The 19,641-nt window shown below is 35.8% G+C and overlaps 1 protein-coding gene across 3 annotated transcripts in view; it reads left to right on the top strand.

Annotated features, from left to right (window-relative positions):
* GDA (guanine deaminase) overlaps nt 1-18,746 on the top strand; it is a 30,707-nt gene extending 11,961 nt beyond the window's left edge. For 2 of the 3 annotated variants that reach the window (XM_017807323.1, XM_017807322.1), the window contains exons 4-14: nt 710-797; nt 2,049-2,154; nt 4,906-4,933; nt 6,322-6,429; nt 7,461-7,568; nt 9,684-9,781; nt 10,269-10,336; nt 10,791-10,937; nt 13,132-13,250; nt 14,181-14,208; nt 15,213-18,746. In XM_017807323.1, the coding sequence (XP_017662812.1) occupies nt 710-797; nt 2,049-2,154; nt 4,906-4,933; nt 6,322-6,429; nt 7,461-7,568; nt 9,684-9,781; nt 10,269-10,336; nt 10,791-10,937; nt 13,132-13,250; nt 14,181-14,208; nt 15,213-15,283 (969 nt within the window). In that variant the 3' untranslated portion in view covers nt 15,284-18,746. The remainder of the gene's footprint in view (nt 1-709; nt 798-2,048; nt 2,155-4,905; nt 4,934-6,321; nt 6,430-7,460; nt 7,569-9,683; nt 9,782-10,268; nt 10,337-10,790; nt 10,938-13,131; nt 13,251-14,180; nt 14,209-15,212) is intronic. The other variant, XM_017807324.1, reaches the window with a different exon arrangement.
* Nucleotides 18,747-19,641: the final 895 nt, after the last annotated feature.

The raw sequence follows: 19,641 nt of genomic DNA, 5'->3' as shown, positions 1-19,641 counted from the left end.
TTGGATGATTAGTCAATATAGTCATCAGTCCCAAGATCAGTGGAAGCTATAAATTTCATCATGAATTAATGTAACTAAAATTGCACTTCATTTGCTGTTACGCTCTCCAAAGGTAATATGAACAGGTGTCAACCACCATCTCCTTTCAAATGGTATAATTAAATAAATAATTAGATTACAGTCTGAGCAGTTGTGCTTAGTTTACTTTTACTTTTAAGTTTGTTGCTTTGTATTTGGCAATAGGAAATGGTTTTGATACAGAAAAACTTGATTAGTTTTTCCAGCCACATCAGATGGCCAAAAGAAAACCACTGCTTTTCCCAAAAGCCTTGATTTGTTAACACCAGATAAACAGTGCTTCACTGTGAAAATTGGAGAGCTTTTCAAAACCAGGAAATAACAAAAATGACTAGTTGTTTGTATATCTAAATATAAGTTGGAGTATTTCCTGTTTGATGGAAGAAATATAGAATGGTTTCTATGGGCTTAGTCATTGCAAAAATTCTGTGAGGAATTTTTGTATTTATTAACACACAGACTTAAAAGAACTATTATGAAATTAAAAATCTATATTTTACCTTCCCACTTCACTGCACAATTTCACAATAACTAAATGTTCTCACAGTTTGAAATGAGTCTGCCTGTTCTGCTTTTTGGCAGCTTTACTGTTTTTTTTTTTCAGACAGCTGAAACTGATTTCTTTTTATAGAGACGAACTCTAAAGAATGGCACGACTACAGCTTGCTACTTTGCAACAATTCACACAGATACTTCTCTTCTTCTTGCTGAAATTATAGGTAAGACTAACAGTGAGTTTTGAAGGATGCCACATGTATCATATTAGTTGAAGGAAGCAGAGTTTAGGAGTTTCAGACTTGCTAGGGGTCTGGCTGTCTCTAATTTGTTTTTAATTTGTTGTACCTCTGTCCCCAAACCCCACCTTGATTACACTTATTCACTTCATTGCCTCTGTCCTGCTGTTGTTTCTGCTTGTCTGTTCACTCCCAGATCAGCTGCTGACTGAGCTTGAATTAGGTCTGCTGGAGTTGTTCTCCAGCTGCAGCTCTCTACTCTTTCTAACCTTTTGTTATTTGAGGTTTAAAAGGCTAAATGTTGGCACATTAATGTCCTAATACTCCCAAGTTGTAGCAGATAATCAATGTAAAAAATCTTCACACACCCTCTGAAATCAGAAAAATGAAAGCTGCATCAGGATCTTTCCCTTCTGTTCACAGTTGCAAATGTCTCCTGTTTGAAAATGTTGTGGTTCTTGCAGGATTTCTCAAGGCTCAGACAGCTCCCAAAGCAGAAAAATGTAATAAGTGTAAATGTAATAAATTTTATTCAAAAATTACCTAGTCTTTCTGATTTGGTAGGAAAATTTGGAAGCCATTGCATTCAGCAACTCAAACAGTAAAAGTGGACAAAGAAATTTAATTTAGAAACACATTTGACAGCTTAGAATTGAATATTATATGCATGTCTTGCACATGAATTCTGATTTATTCATCTAGCATGGATAAATCTTTAGAAAGATGCTAGAATAGCTTCGAAAATTTTCTCCCTCTAACTGTGTGTGGGAGGCATGTTAACAACCTCATTCCTTTCTTTTAAGGAGAGATGGTTTGCTGAGATCTTTGTGCTTTTTCTCATCTCAAGGTAGTCATCTACTACAGCTACTGTGCTTTGGTGCTTGTGTTTCTCATCCTCTATTTCACAGCCATTCTTCATATAGTACCATTATGAATTCTGGTTGTAGTTAAACTACAGTAATCTAGTCCTCAGTAATAACAATTATAGAGTTGGGTACTAATGTGCAAGAGGAGAACTCCTATTTAAATATAGTTTGTTTGCTTTCTTCCTTTTTCCTTTTTATCCTTAAAAGTCACATGTATAGTCCCAACTTAGAGATAAGATGAGCATGAATTCTGTTCATCATAAATTAAGCTAGGTGGGGTGGACTTTACTTTCATGTTTCAGTATAAGCGTTGATAGTGGTTTTTGAGGACCAGTGATTCTGAGATTTATATTCTAATGCATCTCAACAGATAAATTTGGTCAACGAGCGTTTGTTGGAAAAGTCTGCATGGATATGAATGACAGTGTGCCACAGTACAAAGAGATTACTGCTGACTGTGTCCAAGAGACAGAAAGGTAAAATGTTTAAATTGATGGCCTAACCTTTTAAAATAAAATTTTTCATACATATGAATAGTGAATGTGAATCTGACTAAGAACTTAGAGGTGTGAATTTATTAGGAACAGGTTTTTTTCTTCCAGCAGTATTGTCCCCTACAGTTCTGGCAATTTCTGCATACCCAGTTGCTGCACAGCCCAAGTAGCATCTCTCTGGCTTTTGCAAAGAAAGGGAGAAGCCTTTTAGGGTTTGAGAGAATATGTGTGGTTTCTGCCTCCTCTTTTCCCTTCACAGATGTGTGTAGAGTGATGTGACCTGACATGGGATGGTAGGGTGGCAGCCACTTCCTTTGCCACCATTATCGTCTGAGCTATTTCCTTCCTTGTGGAAGTTAGCTTTCATATACCCTGTTTTAAACATGCTGTGGTTCTCCTCTTCTGCATCACAGCACCAGTCAAACTATTCTAATAGGCAGCTGAGTGAATGAAGGAGAATCAAACAAAGGCAATGCCCATTGTAGAGGAGACCCAAGACTGGAGTACGACATCCTACTGTCTTAATGTTTCTTGTGTCTTTTGCACCCTTGCTCAGAAGCAGACATACAGCTCTTCTCATGGGACTGTTTGTTTACTTGTATGAAGGTTTCCAATATCAATACCCAAGAGGAATATAAACATCTTATGACACTTGTGTGAAGTAGCTATGCTATTTTTGCAAATCATGCTAGAGGCATGACAGAAAAGTCAAAAATGGTCATGAGTTTCTAACAGTGTTTATATTTAAAGACATCTTTAAAATGTGTAGTATTAATAATTTTCACTCTACTAACATTTGTTTTCCCTCTTACAAATTCCCAGTTTTCATAATACAGCACAAATCCTGCTGAATGGGCCTGAAAGCAGCAGAACTCCCAGTTCTGATATTTTTAAAAGCTTCAGAATGATCTAAATAGCTTTCTTTTAAATATCTATCTTGTGCCTCCAACTCGTTCCTTTTTAATTGTGTTAATAAAAAATGTTTCTCAGCTTTGAGTGAGAATGTGCCACAAGTAGTCCAGAACTGACTAGAGAAGAGGGCTGTGTGCTTCTCAGCATGGATCTGGAGTACTTACTGAATCACAGCCATACAATTGCAGAAAGATGAAAAAGTTCTCTCTTTAAGAGGGCAATATTTTAGTGGATTTTTTATTATTTGGTTTTTTTCCCAACAAAATATGATCTGCCACACTCTCAGAAAATGGACTACACTGATTTTAGTTCTTTACAGTTACCAGCAGAACTGTTTATATTGTATGCATGGAAATAAGATACAATTCCAAGTGCTTCATATATTAAATCTAAATTCAAGAAAAAATTTGAATGTACTATTTTCTGTCAAAGGGGATTTAATGAAAAGGTAGGAAATGGAAATCCAGAATACAATATATGCTACTAATAGTTATAATCACTTGGAAAAAGGAGTATGTATGTTCAAGTCTGTTCTTCTGCTACAGAAGGCAGTGATTTGAAGCTGAGCTTCCTTTCTCACAGTGAAGTACATAAGCCAACAAAGTATAAGGTATATTTGGTAAAGATATTTCAATTTTGAAACAATGTTCACGCTGTTCAAAGAATGTGAAAAAGAATGAAAACAGCCATACTGAAGTTTTGGCTTATCATCTGAGCGTTATACTTCTGTTACAGTTTCAGCTCAAGTGAATCTTTTATTATATCAGGTTAATCACTAAGGGGAGAGGCAGGCAGATGATACTGAATTCACATTGCATTTTGTCTCTCCAAGGTAGACAAGGGTGGGCTCAAACTCCTTTGGTCATTGCAGAAGTTGAACTATGGTATTTTAGCTCCAGTTGGTGATCTAGCACCAGCTCCAGTGCTGTGAATCTGTCCTCCAGCATTTTTTTCTTTTCCATCTGAAGATATTTGATAAATTTGATTCAATGTTTATTGTAATTAGAATCGCACAGTTTTCTGAATATAAACTATGACATAAAAATTCACAGAGTTCCTGTCCAGAAACCGTCTCAGTCTGGTTTTTGGAAATTAAATACACTGAACATAATGAGCTTTCAAAGAACTTCCTCCCTCCAAAATCAGAGGAAGTTTTATTTGCTCATCTGCATTATTCATATTGACTGCTTGGGGTTTCTTGTAGGTATCTGAGGTAACTCCTTTTATTTAACAGAGTAAGTAAATCTGTATTTTCCATAAGGTAGATAATCTGTACACTAACATTAATATAATAATTTCCAGAAAATCAAGGTTCCTTAAGTGAACAAAGACATTTGTAACTAATGTAAGTGAGGTATAAAATATTGCTGCATCTTTTAAAAACTGGATTTTAAAAGAATTTATTTAACACTGCAGTTTAAATTCATGGACAGACAAATTTAAGATGGTTTGTTTTTTCTATCTCTAATGTTGCATCTGTACCTTATAATTATGCTTTCAATTCCTTTAATGTAGCATGCGTTTGGTTTTCAGGGAGAACACAGAATAATTACCACTTGTCTAATGGTAATTATTGCAAATGAAAAAAGTAATCTGCATATTTGGGATCAAATTCAAAACTAGCATAATTTGGCATAACTATTCTGACTGTATTACGTTGTCTGTTTTTATTTCATCTGAAAATCTGGTTCAGCTTTTTGTGAAAAATTGATCTATGTCTGGAGTGTTTAACAGGGTATCCAAGTATATATTTTCTATATTTTTCATAATTTATGACATAGATCACAGATTTATAGCAACCTAATTTTTACCTTTTTTCAGGTTTGTTAAAGAACTGCTGGAAAAGAAAGTAAGTAGAGCTCTCCTTTGCATCTACTTCTGTATTCAGAAGACATTTTGTGAATATATGAAATCATTAATCATGCTGTCCAAAGCTGTTGTCTTAATGAAAAATCAATAAAATAAACCTCTTTCTTTGTACAAGAGATGCCATCAGTCTGAAAAATGTTCTGCTAGCCATGTTGTTGAAAAACGGACTTGTAACAGTGTAAAATCAGTTTTCTGTGGTCAGAGCAAAGCAGAGTAATGTTTTGTGTGTTTCTCTATTGACTTTAAAATATCTGGCTTCCTGGAAAGGATAATTTTCTGTTAAAGAAAGGGGGAATTCACTTGATCCTCTGTGGTATATAAGTAGACTAATTAAAGAAATTCTCACCAGCAGAAATCAGTGTTTTTTCAGTGCAGTTAGTAATCCATTATAAAATTAGTAATTTTGGTCAACACATATCTTACACTGTGTTTCAAAAGAAATTCATGTTCACACTCCTGAGGTAAACATAGATGTTTACACTCCAATATTACAAGTGGAGGTATTTTCCTATCAGCCTTTAGTTTTCAGTGGCTTTCTTGACATTGTATCTCAAAATATTCGAGGGCAGATGCCTTGAGTTTGACGCCTAAATGATATCTATTAGCAGAGTAAGTTGGCTAATCTGCAAAGTCCTGAGCGTCTTGTATCTGGGAGATGATACAGGAAACTGCGATCCAAAATATCATATACTGACTTCTGCACAAGTCTCTCCTGTGACTAAAGGCAGAATTGTAATGCTGTTGTCTATTTTTTATAAAAATTTTGATCTAGATGTGCAAAGTGTAAACCTCTGTAGCTCTGCTCTTGGTTTTTTCTACCACTATTCTTCCTATCTAGATAGTATGGGGATAGTTTGAGTAGAAAACTGTATGAGTAGAAAAGATTAAACAAGAAAATGGCCTTAGTTTTACAGAAGCTTACAGTTTTGCATCATTACATCCTTGATTGTCACAGAAGGGGAACTGAGAAAAATGTCTGGTCATTCATCTGACTTATTTCTGGTAATGCATATAGGACTGTCGGCAAGGATGAAAAAGTATCCAGTGCTCCTGAAGACTGGTAAAATCTCAGTGACTCAATGAGAGACTTCTAATTAAAATAAATTCTTTAATAAAGTTCATTAAAATTGTTTTAAACACCCCCCCCCACACACACACACACTTCGATTCTCTATTTCTGTGATGAAATGTCTAATAAAAGTAAGGAAATAACTATACAGCTTAATTTGACTTGGTGAGGATGCAGTATGCAATAAGCAATGAAGACGAAATGTAGTTGCCACGTAAATGTATATATATATATATACACACACGCATGTGCACGTGCGTGCGTGTAGAATACAAAGCCTGTCTTTTTAATATTTTCAGTATCCACGAGTACAACCTGTAATAACTCCCCGCTTTGGCCCTTCCTGCACAGAGGACTTGCTGTGTGCACTTGGAGATTTAGCACAGGCTCGTGATCTCCATGTGCAGGTAAGCTCTGAGAGCTCTATATACAATTTCAATAGTTTGGACAGACAGCATACTGACCAGGGAGTTTTCATGATTGCAGGAAAACACTTAAGCCTCTCCACTTTGGAGTCTCCTTTTAATTCCTCTGAAATTACAAAAGATACTCTGTAAGAACACTGTAACTTGTACAGGAATTGAGAAGGCTCACAGCTGGATGCACAATTCAGCAAGTCCTGGTGCATGGTCACACAGGAAGACTGGCACCTTGTACCAAAGGGTAGAGCAACCCTTGGATTGCTGAAGGTTGCTCTCTCTAGTCAGTTCTGTCCCCCTGCCTTCCATTGTTTCTCTGCAGAACAGATTTCAGTATATAAAAGTATTAATCATCTTCATATCTTACATAACATTTTTAATATAGCTGTAGGATTTCTAGTTGATAAAGTTTCTGTGTTTAAAAAAGCGGTATTTTAAAGCTTGCAGGTGTGTTGAAATGATTTTTTTTTTTTTTTTGTTATACAGTTCTAAGCATATACTGTTTTAAAGCTAAGGTACATGTAGATTTTTTTTCATTACAAAGTGGACATTTTGAAAATATATGCCCCAGTGGGAGTACAGAGAGGTCTTATTTTTATTTGAGGCCAATAATCAATCAACCCATCTGCAGATACATGGAGGAGCTGCCTATCAGCTACCCTGATCTCAGGGTCCATTCTGTTGTAGGCTGGTTCTCTCTTTTACCTCACAGGCATATCATGTTTTATTTTATCTATTATTTCGACATTTTCCAAACCCTAAATTGACCATTATGTCACCACACTACTGGGATGGACATGCATACCATCTCATATCACTTTTAAAGGAACAAATGGAGCTACTCCTTTGCGTCCCAGGGATCTCTCTGATGAAAAGAGAAACCTAAGGACTAGATCTAACTGTAGTTTTACAATGGTTTCTATCATTGTATGTTTAGCACCACTAGGTTGCTCAGAAGGTTGTAATGTGAGGTTCAATGTTATTTAAAGCTTTCACTGCTATGTATTTTCTTATTTCAGAGTCACATAAGTGAGAATGAAGAAGAAGTCAAACTTGTGGAGAACATGTTTCCTGCGTACAAGAATTACACTGATTTGTATGATAAAAACAAGCTGCTAACCAGCAAGGTAGCTGCATAAAAACTTCAACAACATAGCTTAGATTAATCCATATAGAGAAAATGGTGGTTTACTGCATTTACCTGAGAAGTTTATATTGTTTTGTCAAGGTCAGAGACATTTGGGGTGAAGTATGGATTCGTTTCATGTTCTCTGTTGACGTATTGGAACTTTAGACAAGCCCACAGTTTTCCTAAGCATTTTAGGAGAGATGAACAATAAACATATTTTATGGTCCCTGATCCATTTTCCAAGACCTCCAAAGAGAATTAGGGCAGTGGGATTAGAAGGAGCTGTTATTGTAGGAGCTGGTAATTCTTGGACAATACTCACTTATCCTTATATTACAATATCTTTGCACATTGGTTTGCCTGAAGATTTCTTCTATGGTGTTATGGTAGGACCAACTTCATTTTTTTGTCAGTTTCCTAAGGGAAAGCATCCTACCCTGTTGTGTTCGGAGTCTCAACCTCACATGCAGACAAGTACACATTACTGCTTCATTATCCAAAAGCATTCTCATCTCATTACCTGACTTTGCCCAGCATTGAAAGACACAGTGGCCTGAAGAGTTGAAATTCATTAAAGCTTTATGCTGGTGAGATAAATGTAACCAGATCTGATACCAACCCACAGTAATTACAGGTTGGAGTCCCAGGACACACGTTATTAGAGAGTGGAGAACCCATGCAAAAGTGAATATGAACAGCTCAACTACAGTCAAAATGCATAAATATCAGTCGATTTAAAAGTTTAGGAGAGAATTTCCAGAGGCATAAAGGGCAGCTGGAAACTCCCCAGGAATTAGCTATTGAACTGCCATTTTTGTGTTTGAAACTGTATCCCAATAAATTACTTGTTTACTGTCCTTTTTTACTTGAGAAATCAATATAGACTACTGAAGTAGGTACACAGTATTAACCTTTGTTTTCTAGCACAGTCCTATGCATGCTGATTTGATGTGTCAGTGAGTGTGCTAAAGCGAATATTAGTGCTGGAAAAACATGGTTCTTAATTCTGTCAGACTTTTATATGCACAGAAGTGAAAATGGTAACTAAAAATCATGGTTGTTGGTGTATTCTGGAGTCAGGCTTCTGGTTGTTTGGAAAACCATTCTATTAAACACAAGCATAACAGAACCTCCGACATTCTCCGCTGTCCAGCCACCAAAACTAAGACATCAAATCAATTTTTAAAGTGTTTTAAAAGCATGGGTTTTTTTGAAGCTGTTGCCAAAATATTTCCTTCTTTTTAAAGAACAGTACAGATCAGCACAGATGCTTCAGCAACAACCATATGTATGTCCTCAACTGAAGACGTGGCTGTCCTTGCATTTTCAGCTGCACTGAGCTTGATGAGTAGAGATGGCAAGGGTACAGTGCTATTAGGAGATACTGAGTGGAAACAGCCTCTGTGCCATTCTCATTTTTATCAGCAGATTGCGAGATATAACAGAGCTCTTGCTCTTCTCTTTCAGTGGGCATTTGGTATATGAGGTAATGCAAATTAGATTTGTCTGGGAATAATTGGTTTATGTACTATTAAATTATACTATCCTATACTATGTTTTGTATATACTGCTAGTGAACTTATTTTTAAAGTCAACTATGTAGGCTAAGAATTAAAAGCTACACAACAAATTTCATTATTTTACTTAAAGATTATTTCATATATATATATGTATCTATCTCCACCTGGTGCCAACCTTTAGAGAGCCAATGAGAAACATGCTAAGAGTACATACCTCTTCCATTGTATCTGATAACCCCTACTTAATCTCTGTGTTAGCTACAAAATATAAATCACAAGGTTACTACAGTGCTAGGACAACTGGGGAATTCTTGCTTTTGCTCCTTGAAGCTCTTAGGTCACAGGAGTCACTGCAACAGTCAGCACCCTATCTTCTTACATTAATAAAATAAAAAAAGGTGAGGGAATATCTCAGGCATATTGAAGGTAAATGCCAATTTACACTTGTGAATTTTAAGAGCTTCATTCAAGAAGTACCTTAATTTCATTTGATGGTAACGTATCCTTTTGGCTATTGAAAGCAGTGCAGCAAAATGTACAGCCACTTAAGTAAATGCAATATTGAGTAAATTGGTGATTTTCTTTTTCTTTAGACAGTGATGGCTCATGCCTGTTATCTTTCTGAAGAAGAGTTGAAACTTTTTAGTCTTCGTGGAGCTGCAATTTCACATTGCCCCAATTCTAACTTTTCGTAAGTAAAAAAAAAAAAAAAAAATTAAAAAAGAATGATGTATAATCAAATAAAACTGTTGTTCATGTAGTACTCTGAGTCCACACTACCACTGAAATGCTATTAATGTAATATCCCACTTCACCATAAATGACCTATTGGACTGAACATAACCATTATGATCCACTTCTGTGTAGTGTGCTCTGGCCTGTCTTGTGATATTTCAGTCTAGTCGCTATATCTATATTTATATTTATATGAATATTTATTTGGAAAAAAATATTTTTGACTGTTCTATCAATGGCAGATTCAGGCCATCTCCCTTCCCCCCAAACTATGCTTGTGTTTTGGGAACTGGACTATATAGTCTTCTTTCTATTAAGCAGAAATAACAGTATCCAGCCAGAATAAATAATAAATCAATTCCACTGCACACATTCTGAGAGCCTTTGTCATAAAATGGCTCTGTGGCCCCGCTCTTCTTGAACATATTTCTTCTTAAATCCAGGTTGCGCAGCGGTGTCTTAAATGTGCGAAAGGTCCTGGAACACAATGTGAAGCTTGGTCTTGGCACAGGTTAGTAATTTGCTGTAAAAATGGTTTCTTTTGGAAACCATTGGGAGATACAAAAACATGCCCACCCCTTCGTATTAGAAGTCAGCCTGTCTCCAACTTGTAGTCCTGCTTTTATTTCCCCCACTAATTCTAGAGTAAGGAAGTGTATAGTATTGAAATCTAGGGCTGCTCCAAAAGTGTTTCAAAAGAAAAAAAAATTAACAAAGAGTTTTATTCCTGTTTTGAGAGTAAATAGGGCTTGAACAACAACTTCACAGGTTTCTGATTTTGTGTTGTGTTCTCTGCACCTGATTGCATGTGAGAACACCTTTTATTGGGAATTATGTATTCAGAGGCAGTGCTTAGTGGTAAAACTTGCTGTGTTTACCACATCTGTCTCTTTGTAACTTTCAATAGAAATTTAACATAGAGAATTATACCCAAAGCTTGTTTCTAAGAGTCTGATCCCTTCTAGATGTTGCTGGTGGATATTCCGCTTCTATGCTTGATGCTATCAGGAAAGCAATGGTGGCATCTAATAGCCTTCAGATCAATAAAGTCAATGAAACAGGACTAACTCTTGGAGAAGCTTTTCAACTTGCCACTCTGGGAGGAAGCCAAGGTAAGAAGAAAATTCTTTGGTGGGTACACAGAGCGCTACAGCTGCTTTTCATGTTATGTCTCCCTGCCTTCATGGGAGATTCACAGATTTCCTGGTGCTGGAGTGAAGTTTAAAATGGTATCTGGTGGGCAGAGATATCCTTCAGTCTCTCATACTCATACTATGCTTATTACAGAAGAGTACTCACATTGATGTGGAGAGTTTAATAATGCAATCTTAATGGCTTTTCAGGATTGTACATTTGCTTTGCAAAGATCCTCAGACTTCTTAGTCATAAGGTCGTAAGTTGTATGTTTATCTCACCAACTGGAAATTTTTTTTCTAAGCAACCATCATATAGAGGAAAAACTGTGCAATTACTGTAGGATCATATATCCTGTTTGTCATCAATTTCTAATTTTGTTTCTGGTTTTTGAGCTGTCAGTGAGGCAGTTTATCTCAAATCAAAACATCCCGTGACACTCCTCACTCAGAGAAAAGCACAACGATACCCACCGTGGTTGTTTATGACACAGTTGTATCTGCAGAATAGTCGTATAGTATATGGGTTATCCTGGTTCACTGGCAAGTTTTGTCATGATCAGTGTGCACCTACTAATATATACAATTTTAAAATGTTAGTGGAACTGGTATGATTTAGCGAAGACCAAATCCACACGTAAGTGAAAACTTATTAGTATTTCAGTTAGCAGAAATGAAGTCACTACCTGCTAAAGAACTGGTCTTTCTGTGTAACATTTTTGTAGATGTCAGAAAGCATGATTGGGAACTATTATTGGCAGTTTGAAAGATGTAGTGAAAATGTCATCAAACAGGTCTTTTAAGGACTATATTTGAATTCCTGGAGAGTGTAATGGAAATAGAGAAGAGAGAAGATGGGCAGGGAAAAAAAAGGGATCTTTTCCCCCCAGTATATATTGTTCCATAAAGTGTGAGAATAAATCAGCTGAGACATAGAAAGGAAAACTTCTAAAAATCCCAAACTCATACATGATTTCCCTTCCCAGCTACTCTTATGTTTTTTCTCTCTTAGGTTTACTTAGTAAAGTGGTGATTTTATATATTGATTTTGAGCTGTTTTATCCTTACTGAATCATATTCAAGGGTAGAATATAAATTACTTGTATGACCTTCCACTAGCCTGGACACTGGAAGTAGAAATTCCGGTAGCAGAAATTTATATGAGTGATTCTTCATTGGAATAATTTGCTTTGTTGAGAGTCCTGAACACTTGTCACCCTCTTGTGTTTAATCTAAAAATTGCATTATGCTCAAAAACCTGAAGAAATGCGAGATCATTTTAGTTGAAACTAGTAGGTAGTCAAAATATTTCACCATTTGTAGGAGTTTAAACATCTTTAAGGTATTGTGGTATTCCTGCCACACTCAAACTTCACTGAAGGCTGAAGTTCCTTTGTCACAGCAATCTGAAAAAAAGTGAACAAGTTATTTGCCGATATTATCCTCTTTGATAACTTAGTTTCAGAGTATTGGAAAAGTTGATTTAATTCACTGGTACTATCTACAACTTAAAACTATCCTAATTTGTTTCAAAGAGACACAAAGGCCTCTCTCTAAGTATTTTAAGCACTTTCAAGCATCCAGTCACTGAAGATGAATATGTAGGTTTTCAGTGTATGAGGACTTGAGAACCAGAGGTTGTAAGGAAGCTTTGAAAAAACAAATAAATAATATACTACAAGGCAAGCCTTACAGGCGAGTATGAGACCTTCAGATCTGGCTATGATTTTTTTTCCACACCACATTGTTCTTTGTTCCTGCTAATTACAATTAGTTATCCTCACTGTACACCTCTTTTGTTATCATATGTTACTACTCTAATAGGTCTATACAACCCGTCAAAGTTGCTTAAACTTGGTAAAAAATTAAATCTAATGCTGCCATACCAAGGTGAGTGTTATTATATACTTTACTGTTTCTTTGACTTAATTTCATTGCCTCTTTTGGAGTTTTAATGTTTTTGCAATGTAACAGATTGTTTCTTAAGTTCTTAGGTTTCTTAGGAATTCAGATACTGACAAACTCACTGTTGAATTTTCCTTTGTGTTTTTCCTCAAAATCATCTCAATTCTTGTTTTTCTTATGAATATCTCAAGTAAGTTGCCAGGTGCTTTTACACGGTGGAAAGAGGCTGGTGCTGAAGACGTGTTTGTGAGCTTATTTTCTTCCTCAGCTCTAGGACTAGATGATGTGATTGGAAACTTCGAGGTGGGCAAAGAATTTGATGCTCTGCTAATCAACACGAAGGCTTCAGATAGCCCTTTTGACTTGTTCGCTGCTGATAATTTTGAGGTAATCAGAACAGGATTAATGATAAAAAAAATTAATGGAAATGTTATGGGGAAGGTCCATGATACAGACAGAATAAGTCTCTTGAGAGTTATTCTGGTGACAGGAATCAGATGTACTGTACCACTGCTGTCTGTGCTTCAGCCTTAGAGATTCAGCGTTTCTTTTTCTTCAGAATCTTGCTGTCCTCAGTGACAGTCCCATAACCCCATGAGCAAAAATGCAGGTAATACCTTTAACGCATGTTTATTAGCCCAAGATGACAATTAGAGTTAGCTATTTGCACTGACAAATGGCAGCCAAGGAAAAGCAACTGAGTTTTAGTCAACATTTCAAGTTCAAACTGAAGAATGGCAACCTGTTCCCAGAGAAAAATTAGGCTGCCTTTGCTGCGCTGCTGTTATAAAACTAAGCAAGAACTCAAGACAGCTAATTTGAGTTAAAAGGACAGTTTTTATGTTAAAGCAGTGTTGGCCTCATGCAATGGACACACCTTCTCATATAAAAACCTTTTCTGACCAAGAAAGATAGTTAATAGCAGTTACTTGAATTTATTGATGTGGCCAGACTGTCTGGAAACAATTCCAATGCTGTAAAAGAATTATTTTTCTGTTTAAGTCTAAACCTTTTTAGCTAAGTTAGCAGTTGTTAGGACCCTAAAAATGTTTAGGTGTTGTCTTATTTTTCAATGAGTAAGTGAATTTGAAAACTCTAAATAAGGGAAAGGGCACATACTTGTTTATGCCATCAAACTTGTGCAGTGTTTTCTTCCTCTGAAAGTTAATTATGATGTGCATGTTAAGTTTTGATTTCATTATTACTAAGAATATTTGGGAAAACAATTTTTATCAGTTCTTTCAAGCTTTGAATAATTATGATCTGGGACAGCAGATACTGCTTTCTGAATTTGGTTTTCTCCCATTTTTTTTATAGGACATTCTCCAGAAGTTCCTGTATCTAGGTATGATCTGATTTTCAGTCCACATAAAATTCTCATTTCCTACATCAAACATTGTCTAAATTAATTTAGAGATTAATAATAAATTTATACATAATTAAATATACAATTGTTTACAGTAACCAAGTATATTTATTCAACTCTTATTGACATTAACATATCCCTGATAATTACTGTTAATGTTTTAAATTAATAAATAAAAATTTACTTGTATTTATTAATATATATTTTAAAATACCGAGTAAGAATTGAGTGGTTTAACTTTTGATCTTTGAGACATAGTTAAATAGTCAGTTTCATATGATCAGTTGCACCACATTTATCTTTATCTATAGCACGAGCTAAATTGTATTTCTCAATAAAGTAACACTGACATGCTAGTCACTAGTTCAGGACCAGTTCAGTTCAGAAGGACTTCTGTAGACCAGTTGTCATTGTGGTTTTTCTACTTTCAAACAGAAATGATGGCCTTTAAAACAAACAAAACCCAATCCAAATAATCCCACCCCTAAGGGAGCAGGTATGCTTTACAGGGCACTGTCTGGACCATAGCTGCACTGCCTGCTGTGTTGTTATGTTGAGGTAACTGGTGTTAGCTCTGGCCACAGTTGTGTCACCCTCTAACTAGATTTTTTGCCTTTTTGAGAAGCTGGCTGGGGCAAATCATCTTTACTGCTGAGCCAGTTCAGATACTGTGCAATAATGCATTTTCTGTACAGATATATAATATTTTCATGGTTTGAATCTACTGAATATACATAAAATCCATTACACCATTTCAACAGCTGAATGCTATGTTTCTTTCTTAAAAAAAGCATGGGTAGTTTAAACATTTTTTGGTCTTTGTGGTAGCTCTGTCTGTTGCTCTCCAAATAAACTTTCTTTGTCCTAGAAGGTCATTGCAAATTATGTATTCCAAAACTGATTTAGTGGACTGCGTAATTCTCATTAATTAAGTCAGTGTATATATTTATGTGCAAATCTCTATTTTGACTATGTTATTTCAGGTGATGATCGGAATATTTCCGAAGTGTATGTGGCTGGAAAGCAAGTGGTTCCTTTCTCAAGCTCTGTATAAATCCATTTGCCATTTGCAAAATACTCTGCTGATCATTCTCCATCTGATCTGGAAAAGATTGATTAAACACAGTGCCTGATCATCAGGAATGACATCTCATTTTTGTTTAATGTTATGTTATAAAATTTACAAACATTAAAGATTTTGTTAGACCTTTCAAGAGTTACTTTACCAAAATTGTCATAGTTCTAGAGTTCTATTTAAATTTCACTGCAAAAATAGCATTTTTGCATTGATAGGGGATTTGATAAATACCTTAATTAAAGAGGACACCTGCTGTTCTGTTTAATAATAGTATAGGAAGCATTATATGGAACAATGAGATACTCGTTGACTATAATGCATATAAATTAAAATAAAATCACTTCTAGTAAATAGATTTTGCAGCTAAGGAATATCATGAAAGAAGGCAATTTCCGTAGTATTATCACCAGGTATGGAAAAAAATTGGGGAATTTAGAACAGTTTCCAGTTTTTCTTAGGAACTTTTTAAAAAAAGAAAAAAGAAAAAAGTAATTATTTAATTTAAAATGTTATTTTTTAAGAGGAATTAAGTAAGAAGTGTGTATTTATAAATAATTCAGGGTCCTTATCATAGAGTTTAGAATTACCATTTGTAGTCAGACACTTCATTGAATTACCTTCATGTGAGCGACAGCTGAATCAAACCTGCTAAATAAGAAGCAGGGATTAAGATATCTATGCAGGCTACACAATGGTCAACAAATTAAGAGAGTGTTCTGGACTAGAGGGAGTGCTCCATCTAGTTCAACCTCCTGCAAAATCTTCCCAAACTCATTTACTCCTGGCTGTTCAGATGGGATGATATGATGCCCCTTCTCCTTTCTGTAAGGGAAGTGAGCGCATTTAAAAAATATTCAAGAGAAATGGGCTCTTTCTGGCCATTATCACCTTTGACTTGAGGTGAAGATTGTCACTGGAAAAAAGCAGCTCAGCTCCGCTGTGCTCTTTGTGTCTTTCAACATGGCAGTCATACTTTCAGCTCTGTACAATTCTGGGTATAAAATATGCCCTTTTGGTTTTAGAAATCTGTGTGACTTCCTTTCCTGAAAAAAACGTATTTCCCTACTTTTTATCAGAGCCTTTTTTTTTTAAATAAGATTTTTTTGAGGAGGGAATTGCTTCTTGTTTCTCTGTTATGTTTTTGCAACACAAAGGATGTAAGCTTTAATTTCAGTGTCATTAGAACAATATTGTGTCTAGATACTATAAATATGGGTTGAATATGGTTTTAAGGCCTGCTTCAAACTTCTTCGATTTCACTAAAGTTTGTTTTGCACTTTTATCTCACTGCCTGGGGATATAGGACTTCCCTCTGTTCACAAAACAAGGGAGGTCACTGCACCAAAGTTTCACTTCATGTCTACTTCAGAGAGAGTGCTTGGCCCAAAATCACTCATAATGTTCTGATTTTAAAAGCATTTTCAGAGCCTATGTATCATTATGATTATATCTACACAAGACAGCATAGCATCAAGGGGAAATGTAATAGCTAATTTGGGCACTTAAAGCAGTACAGTCTGCCCAGTGTGTTTTTTTTGCTGAAGCTGAGGGGCCCTACTAAACAGCAGGGAACAGTCCTGCAGTCCTGCAGCTGCATGGCACACTGAGAGTTCACTCAGGTGTTTTCCCAGGGTGCTGCATTGAGCTGCTGCTTGGCTGAGATACAGCCTCCCTACCCATTGAGTTCAATCATTCCTGAGGCTTTAGGAGTAAAGATGTAAGGATTCAGATTTCCACATTCCATCGGGGTGTTTTCTCAACCATTTTGTTTCTCATGTGTCCCAATCACCTACACAGTAGCACAGTCATTTGGCAAATACAATCTTCAGCTTTTTAACTTGGTTTCCTGATTCAGGGAGAACTTTTTCTCATGAATTTTGACATGAATTTAATTGACCAGATTTCACTTTCCAAAACCAAAGATGTGTGAGACACATGTTTTAATCCTCCCAGTTACTGTTTGAAACTATTTTTAGGCAGTTACATGGTTTCCAACTTTGTCTTTTCTGCAAGAATATTTTCTGTTGTGAAGAAAGATCACACAGCCTTGTATACAATGTATGCTAGTGCTCTACTGCTATGCCTCCAGAGCTATGAATTAAATCAGTGCTTTTATTTTAGTGGTAGTCTTAACTGTCTCTGACTTAATTGTTTTTCCATTATTTTGTGGTGTTGTTAAGAAAGAGATTCAGGATTTCTTTTTAAAATATGTGGGTGTGGAGAGGTTGCTTGTTTGCAAACTGGAATACAGAAGAACTTTGACAAGTTCAAGACTACACTGCTGACCCAGTTACAAAGGGACTCCCTAGGATAACTGCTCCGATGAGCTTTGTATTTGACTATTTGCTGTGTCATGAGCAGTTGGATATTTGTTAAATTCAGGAACAAGATAGGAATTCAGCCTACCTTTATATAGCTACCTATAGCTTTACTAGTGTCTAGTATCCAGACTTTACCCAGACTTAGAAGTGGAAAATTAACTTTTTAAGAATCTCAGCTGGAGGAGGAGCTCTGCCTGCAGGTAATGCCATGGGCTGCCTGCACCACCCTGCAATGCCCAAGACAAGGAGGAGCGAGGACCAAGATTATGCTGAGGTGCTTAGGGGTAAAGAAAAGAATTCTGACTTTGATATTTGAGAAAACCAGTGGTGGCTTCAGATAACAAATAAATTGTGAGGGTCTTTTGACAGCAACATCTTAATTAGAATTGAATGGAAAAATAATGTATGCCAAAAAAAACCCAATTAAATGGAGTCATCTGAGGCAGTCCCAAAAGCTTGTTCAGTGGAAAATGGCTTATGCACAGAAATTTTAAGGTTTTAGGTCATACAGAGAAGTATTTAGTAGTCATACTTCTCTGAAGTAATTTTGGGAAAGTCACTGAGGATCCCACGGAGAAGTTTTGGTCCTTGGGACTCTCTACCTGTGTGCATTGCCAAGATACTTATTACAGTTGGGGAGGATCAGTAGATGAAAGCAGTTACTGCTGAGACTTGTACATCTACACTATGTGCAACTCAAGACTACATATATTATGTTTCCTTGGACAAATGCCTCAACTGTATATGCAGTTTGAAGCAGGCCAAATAATGGGTTCAGATTCTTAGTCTCTCTTTTAGAGACTGGAGTGTATTTGAAAGGCAGCTGAGCCTCCACCGTAGTTTCCTCCAAAATAAGCTTAATTCTTGTGTACGAAAATCACCCTGCAAACTGAACCAAGGTTCAGTAAGGGGCGATGATTGGGAATTCACTTCAGAACAGCATTATTGTCTCAAAGCAAAATGCTAATGGAGACTAGACTTCGAATGTTCTCCCTCCATCCTTACTGTCACAGAACTTAGTAGCTGAATACAAAGTGAAGCAACTCTCTTCCCCTTTCCTGCATTTTCCTCACACCAAAAAAAACCAAAAAAAAAGGGAAAAGAAAAGAAAAAAAAAAGAGAAAAAAAGTTAAACCAAGACAACTGAACATTAAGGGGATATGAATATGAATATGTGGAAGAAAATTAAGAGATAATTTTCAATTTGTATAAATTGACAGATATATGACAGTATAAATTGACTGATTTGAGATGAAACCTCTGGAAGAATATACCATCATGAGATTCCAGATGTCTCTCCCCATGAGTTCTCTTACCAGATGGTGGATAAGATCTTTGTTTCTTAATTTGTCTTTATGTTCAGTGGTGGCACACCATTCAGACAAATGAAAAAAAGGATAATTGTGAAGAGCTTGCTTGTTGGGACAATATGCTTATTCTGTTCTATGGTCAGATAAGCTCTTATTTATTATAAATAGAATGTATTTGAATTACTGTTATATGTTGATCTCATCGTGTCACTTCAGGTTTTGAAATACTAGTAAGAATTGCCTATGCATTATGCAGCATTATTTGAATTATTCATGTGTGGCAAGTGGAGTTCTGCACTTTAAAATGTTGCCTTGGCCTAATGTTTATATTTATTCTGTATTTTTTGTGCAATCCTATGGCTTTGTAGGGGAAAAAAATGTGTATTTGTTCACTGTACTGAAAGTTTTGGTAAGTGGACTTACTGTTGGAAAAAGGAACTTTAAAATGACCCTGTTTAAAAGTGTGTGCCTGATTATTCACTCATGAATGGAAAAATTATAATGATTTTATGAACTTGAAGAGAAACATTTTAATTAAAAATATTTTCAGATAAATAGAATTTTTTTATATTTTAATTGTGATCATGCAATGCAAGTTAGCAAAAAGTAATAAAAATTCTTGCTAAATATCTATGGCTTTACTGAGCAAAGGTGAACATAACTGTTCTGGATTATTAATTTTAAAAGAATACATAAGTCTTCA

Source organism: Lepidothrix coronata, unplaced genomic scaffold, assembly GCF_001604755.1.
Source record: "Lepidothrix coronata isolate B3197 unplaced genomic scaffold, Lepidothrix_coronata-1.0 Scaffold18, whole genome shotgun sequence".
Taxonomy (NCBI): Eukaryota; Metazoa; Chordata; class Aves; order Passeriformes; family Pipridae; genus Lepidothrix; species Lepidothrix coronata.
Note: the sequence above shows the minus strand (reverse complement) of the source record. Positions and strands in the feature narration are given on the sequence as shown.